We start from the raw sequence: 7,076 nt of genomic DNA on the forward strand, positions 1-7,076 counted from the left end.
ATATAAAGAAAAACTTCTACCTTTCATAAATAGAATCATACATAAAATATGTTCCCAAAATACATTCATGCATTTTCCCCATCTAAGATCCCTGCTTGCACCCAAAGTGTCTGTAAGCTGGGAAGGGCAGTGGCTGGGGGGGGGGCAAAAACAGGCTCGTGTTTGCAGGTGGCTCCAAACCCAGGTGGAGGTTGTGAAGAAGCCTTCGGTGTTTGGGTGGTGTTGGGGTTAACTCCTGCATTAGTGGGTCTAATCCTGCCTCCCTGGAAAATCAGGGCTCTCCCGCATGCTGTGCCCCATCAAAGCTGCACCAGCTGCCCACGTTTGAGCAGCCAAAAGCCACCCTCCATCTCACCCTTAGCACTTCTAGTTTTCCCAGCAGTTACTGGAGATGCTCAAGTCTCTCCCAGTGCCCTGGGAAACAAGGGCTTTGGAAGGGGAAGGTCACTACCTGGCTTTGGTGGAAGGGGATCTATGAATGGAAGAAGCTGCTTTCTTGACTGCCATTGACCTGAAGATCGACCACGCTCCCAGCGCTGCCATCCCTGTCTGCAACGGGAATGGCTTTGCCTCCGCTCTGAGAGCTGGTCCTTTGCTAACAAAAGAAACAAATTCCCATCTTGTGTCCATTTATGAAAGCATAAATACATAAAATATACAAAACCATCTACAAGGTAATTCAAAGTAGCAGCTGGCACAAAAGAAGTGCCAGTTTTGCAGCTCAGCAATGTAGATCCCGTCCCTGTGAACGCGGCTTATACAGTGTAGGACTCCTGGGCCGACCACAGCCCTCCCCCGGAGCTGTACCTGGATTGTGTGGCTGTGCAAATACAGGCGGACTAAGCACTAACCTCACCTGGTCTGGGTTGAGAAGGAAGCCAGACATACGCCCGCCCAAATTCCACTTTTCCCCCTCAGAAAGGTCCTGGTCAATATTGCAAGTGCACATTCAAAGGTCATTTTGGGAACGCTGCCCTCTCTACTGGCAAGCAAGCCAGTTACAAGTCAGCATCCCCTTTCCACAAGGCAGTCTGTCGTTAGGGCAAGCTATCCCTTAAGCTAGTGGTCTAGAGACAAATTAAATCCATTCTGACTTTTCTCATCTACCCAAACTCAATGTCTTTACAGAGCAACCAAAGAGAAGCATTGCATAGATCTGTATCTCATGTCTTCCCGCACCTAAGAAACAGCAAGAAATAAGTTCAAGTTTTGCACAATACATTACAAAAGGCATCACCTTGAAACAACGCAAGAAAAAAAACCAATGAAGCGTCACCATGGTTAAACCCTGCAATGAAACGAGGCAGTGAACGTACAGCGCTCGGCAGCTCTCGGGGATGGCTGCCTGTAGTGTACTGATGAATTTGCTAGACAAATCTCCTCTCCAACCTATCTCCCATTGCACAGTAATATGAATTTGCATAATTAGATAGCCTGCTCCTGAACAAAAGGAGCGATGCTGTGTGTCACAGGAAGGAGGAGGACGCTGTCAGGGCCATCTGCTTTGCATACAGTAGTTTAAGGGCCAGTCGTCCTCTTTGCAATGCAGACTGCAGGACAGCAGGGCTCTTTTCAGGCTTAGGAAGTCTCAACAGAAGTTTTGCTACAGTTGGCTTTACAACTGAGATATTAGGGCCCAGATACTCTGGCGGTTTAAACCCCACGTGCTCCATTGGAGTTACCGGTGCTTATTTCCACGAGTGGAGAATGCGGTCCTTGCTTGTCACAGACATAGAAAAAAGTTACGGTAGCCCTTTCTTTAAATAAAATTAAATAACTGCATATGGCATCAGCGCACAATTTTCAATGTGCTTCTGCTGTTAAGAAAATAGCAAGCACGCCTGTGGTTAATTAAATTATTTATCTTCAACTAAAAAAAGTGATACTACTATTAATTTAAAACCCCCTAGGGACTGCATAACATCTTCTCATCATATTTTTGAGACTGAGAAAGTCACTTGCACGTGTACAGCGCTATATATCCTCTTCAGCTGGCAGCGAAGGTTTGTGTTCCTGGAGGTCAGAGTTGCCATTTCCAGATGCATCCGAGCTGCCCGGAGCCGACTCTGGTGGCGGCGGTTTGTAGAGTAAACAGGCGACTATAAAGAAGGTTGTCCCAAGCACCTGCAGCCACAAAGACATCCCGTTACACTCTGCTCCCCCCAAAACCAGGTGCCTAGCCCCCATTTGGGATGAGATTTGCTGGGGAAGCTTTGGGGAGGAGATGATGCTGAAGGCCAGCCTGGGAAGCAGACCAGCGCACCGAGCCGGAGAGGGCAAAAATCTGAATTTAGCTAGCCCCGTAGCAATGGGACAGTGAGAATTTGGAAAGCTGTTCAGCCCCGCATGGACACGTGGAGCACAGTGCTATGGGGACCAACACTGCCTGAGCCATTTGCTGGAAGGCTTTTGAAAGCCTCTTTATCACAGCAAGCGCTAAACGCTACTATCTAGGGCAAGTGCTTGTTTGGGAGCAGTTAAAATGATGGTTTTCAGCTAATAAATAAGAAACACCCAGCTAAGCTCTCTTATTTTCTAGCAGTGATCGGGCAATGGTTATTTACAGCCTGCCCACAATGCCATCCCTCACTCTCACTAACACGCTGCAGTTACATATTTTACTCCATTTCTAGCAAAAAATCACTTCGGTAACTGTTGGGAGAAGAGGAGATATTTCATATGGTGCAAAAGAAGCTGGAAGCCCGGAAAGTACTGGGAACTTAAGAGAATGATGGTGCCTGGAGTATCATTACCCGGCAAGAAGCAAATGGAGCTTTTGCCTTCCCTGAGAACATTTCTTGTGTGAAAGTCTAATTTGGCTTGGGGGGGGGCAGATCAGGACAACCCAATTTTGTAAAATTCTCTCCCAGAGCAAAACACTGTCTCCTGAAGACCTGCTCGCTTTCTCAGAGAGTGAAGTTAACAGGCAGCATCACCTTGTAGACCAGTCCAGCGATGAGGGTGTATCGGCTCATGGCCGAGTTCTGGTAAATGTAGCAAGAACCTTGCTCGCCGCACTGGTCCTGCCAGAGCAGGCAGGATTTATCGATCATGGACCCAAAGGCGATGGGGCCAGGGATGCCTCCTGCGGGAAGAGAGCGCGGACCTTCAGTTTGGGCAGCACCTATGCAACCAGCCTTGCAAGACGCAAGGTGCTTGCAGAAAAGCATCAGGCTCTGCTGCTACCGTGATTAAGCAAACTCATCCTGCAACGTCTAGAGCCACAAGGTATCTAAAATATGCTGACTTTCAAGACCTGAGAGTCCAGTGGGTCTTTTGACCATCCTGACCTACGTGTTGCACAAAAGCCAAAAGACATACACAGGAGCTTCAATGCCTCTGCTCCATTTTTCTCAAAATAAGGGCACATTGCCAGGACATTGCTCTTCTACCCCCCCTGTGATGTGTTACAGAACCCTTCATTCAGTTTGCAAATCATATGCAAAGGGAATCGGGTTTTTCTGAATGACAGCAAACAAGAGAAAGCATCCTCTTTTCAACAGCGCATGTCCTACCCCCTTCTTTTCCAACCCAACATCTTTTATTCTTAGGTAACAGCTTGGCACATGCTCCACAAAGCCAACGGACCACACCAATGGCCAAATTCACTCTGTTCCATACCAAGCGTTCGTACTACAATCCACTGGATCCCGAGTGCGAATGACCTTTGCCTGTCAGAGACACACCTGGGGAACAAAAGGGGATTGTTTAAAAATGCTGCCAGGCTGCACGGCACCTCCCCGCCACGCAACCCTGTGCACTTGGGTCCAGCACACTTGGGACCTCCGTTCCCTCTGGAGATCAAGGTTCGCCCCAGTGCGATGTCCCCCCACCACTGCTGCAAACTGGGACACACACGTGCGTGCCCAATGTCAGAGGGCAGAGCTGCCAATGCTAAAACTTGCCTTCCCAGCTAGACAGGGAAGGGAATTAGTCCCGATGTCTCCAGGCTGCCAGTAACAAGGTGGTTCCCATCACACCTTCCCCATGGCTTGAGCCAGCAGGATAAAGCAGAGGGGTGGATTCTTGCAGCGCTGGCGGAGGACGAGGCGATCCCGTGCTTACCGCAGAGTGGAGGTGAGGGCATGAATGCTGATGAGGAAGGTGAAGAGGATCACCACGAACATGAAGAACAGGAGCAGGGGCCTTTTTGCACAAGAAGAGGTGCATTTCCCTGCCTCGGCGTTGCCAGGGCCAGGGAGGAGGGTTTTCTCAACGCAGCTACACTCATGATAGACCTGGGAAAGAAAGGCTGATGGGTGCTTCGCCAAGGAGAGCATGGTGACAGCCAAAGCTTCAAAAAGAAAGAAATTCGGGGAGGGCAGAAATCAGCCAGTTTCACTCCCGGAACGGAGTGAAGCAGAAATCAAGCTGCATTCTTGACACACCTCTGTTTCAAAACAGGTTATTAAAGAAGAGAAATTAACTTCGCCAGGCAGCTCTTGAACGCTGAATGTCATCACTGCCCTTCTTAAGCCTTTGCCTGTCTCTATGAGCAACATACTGGAAGGATGAGGAGGTACATCACGTTCACTGAAGACCCAAAATAGCACTGGGACACGAATTAAGTGCCTACCGAGCTCCGCACCTGCCCGGATGATTTACCACGGATTTCAGCGCAGTTTGACCCAGTGAGGCAAAACCAGTTGGACACATGGAGAGAAGCAAAGCAGGGCAACCTCAGGGTACCTTCTGCCTTCATCCCAGGTGGTACCTGAGAGCATCCATCCTGCAGCGGGCTTTTACACTGATTTGCAGCAAAGCTCAAACCTGCGGACACTTTTGCAGAGCCAGCCAAATCACTCCAAAGAAGATGTGCCACCACCTTGCTAACACACAGTGCTTTCAGACATACCTTCTTGCCATTCCTGAGGTTTTCGGACACTTTTTTGCACCCGGCGTGGCAGGGAGAGTAATACATAATGCCATCGCTCCCGCAGACAGGGCTGTAGGTCTCCTGTAGACAGCCACACTCGGCATTGCAGGCTGCTGTCAGGTTTAGGTGGCCACCAGGCAAAGCACTAAGGGAAACACAGGAGCAGTCAGTGGGGAGACACCGAACAGCATTTTCCAGGAGGAAATGAGTAGAGCAAGAGAAGAAGGGGGGACGGTAGGAGATGCAGTGGATCACCAAGTAGCATAAAGCCAGGCTTGGGAAGGGTTACATCTCAATTTTAACCATGAACGGGAATCGTGCCCTGGCACTATCTCTTTCCCAGAGCTACCAAGGGATTTTAAGTGACCAGCTCATAGAGAGACACCTCCATTTGGAAAGGAGATTCCCACTTTTAGTCCAGTTTATCCCGCTGGATGGAGATGGGGGACCCTGTGAAGGCAACTGAAGAGTGGACTATCTCACACTCTGGTGCTGCTGATCTCCCCTAAAGAGGGAGCCTCTTCCATAAACTCCAACTAGATGCAAAAATTAGGATATCTATATTCTGGGTCTCACTCTCAGCATCTGCCTGTAAGACTGACTGGACATGACCTTCCATCACCAACAATTCACACATGACGACCACCAGCACCGTGTATTTGGAGTTATCCTTCTATTCTGAGCAGGGCCACGCAGCACAAGACAGACGGGATGATTGTTATTACCTTCCCTCGTACATCTGGGTTACTCCTGCCATCGGCATGTTAGGGCAGTGAATAAAAAAAATGAATATAGCCAGCAGACTCGACACTGTGCAAAGTAAACACAATTTGATGATTCCTGAACAGCGGAGTTTAAATTTATTCACAAGGAATCCTCCCAGGAATGTGCCTCCCCCTCCGGCTGGCACGACCAGATAACCTGAAAAAAAAAAAGGGAAAAAAAAACCACAAGCAAGTTTAGAAATGTCAGCAAGGAGTTTTCATGTCTGAATACATTAACTGCAGTGTGTCTGCATGAAATAACCCCTTGGTTGCTGTGTGGCTTCTTGGTGGGAGTTCAGTGGTCTTTGCTACAGTAGGTGGTCCTCTGTAACAGCTCAGGTAACGCGGCATGAGCCTGGTAAGGCAGCTTTTCCTATCCAGAGATCTTAAAACAGACTCTTTGAGGAGCACATCATGAGTATTGATGCTTGCTGGACACCACTTCCTCGGTCTACAATATGGCAGCTAAGTGAGGATCTTCCCACTTTTGGGATGCTGACAAAATATGTCCCCCAGTTCAGACATGCCTCGTTAGAGGAAACATTTAGTTAATGATTCCTGGTAATGCACTAGAAGGAACAGACTACAATTATTTTGCCTTCCTCTAGAGGGTAACAGATGGCTACAGAAGTGACGCATTTCTTCCTGATGTCCTGATCTACATACAGCTCTGAAAATGCACTTGGTACGGATGTGCTGACGGGAAACGATCCTATCTAATAGCTGAAGACGATAACTGCTCTGTAAATGAACTGCAAAGCGTGTTTGTCTCCATTCTAAATGAGCTACAGGGCTCTTGTATTTGTAGGCCAAATGGGAAAACATTGCAAAAACCTGGTTTCCTTACCAAAAAAGGTAGCAGCTTCAGAGGCACTTAAACTAAACTGAGACTCCAGGAACTTGGGTCCAAATGTGGACATCCCAGCAATGAGGGTGGCTTCGGTCGCTCCCGCTAAGCAGAGGAAGATGAAGGTGGGGTTCTTCAGAAGCAGCAGTACTGATCTGGGAAGGACAAATATGCTGGAATTGAATCACTGTGGCACATTTTGATTTCAGGTCTGTCCCCTATCTTCGAGTCAGAAGGACTACAGGTAAGACAAGGCAGCATGCCATCATGCTGCATCTCTTCGAAAGAAAAAAAACAAAAGGGAGCTAATGGGAGTTAGAAAGAGCAGTGAGCTTCTCCACTTACGCTTATCGAGTCCTACCAGCCAAGGAAGGATGCTGAGGACACCCTCACCTCTCCCTATGCACCTGCACAGAGTAGACGTTGGTGCTTTGTGGAGATAGTCTCCATTGCAGGTGGGGATCAACAAGTTTGCCCTCAAACTCTGCCGTTATATATAATGTCTCTCATGTGCCAATCTGCTCTAGCTCTTGTTCCTACTGGGTGTTGTCCTGACTATCTTCAGACGCCTAACAGACGTGCTTACCCC

The 7,076-nt window shown here is 48.5% G+C and overlaps 1 protein-coding gene across 1 annotated transcript; it reads right to left on the reverse strand.

The window, feature by feature from the left end:
* Nucleotides 1–1,652: 1,652 nt before the first annotated feature.
* Nucleotides 1,653–6,660, reverse strand: SLCO4A1 (solute carrier organic anion transporter family, member 4A1; the record flags this gene model as incomplete). Its single annotated transcript, XM_009583365.1, has 7 exons — nt 1,653–2,124; nt 2,937–3,085; nt 3,622–3,686; nt 4,066–4,238; nt 4,856–5,021; nt 5,602–5,797; nt 6,488–6,660. Coding segments are annotated over 7 exons (1,072 nt in total), but the record flags the coding sequence as incomplete, so codon positions are not given.
* Nucleotides 6,661–7,076: the final 416 nt, after the last annotated feature.

This window comes from Fulmarus glacialis, unplaced genomic scaffold, assembly GCF_000690835.1.
Source record: "Fulmarus glacialis isolate BGI_N327 unplaced genomic scaffold, ASM69083v1 scaffold27708, whole genome shotgun sequence".
In the NCBI taxonomy this organism is placed as follows: domain Eukaryota; kingdom Metazoa; phylum Chordata; class Aves; order Procellariiformes; family Procellariidae; genus Fulmarus; species Fulmarus glacialis.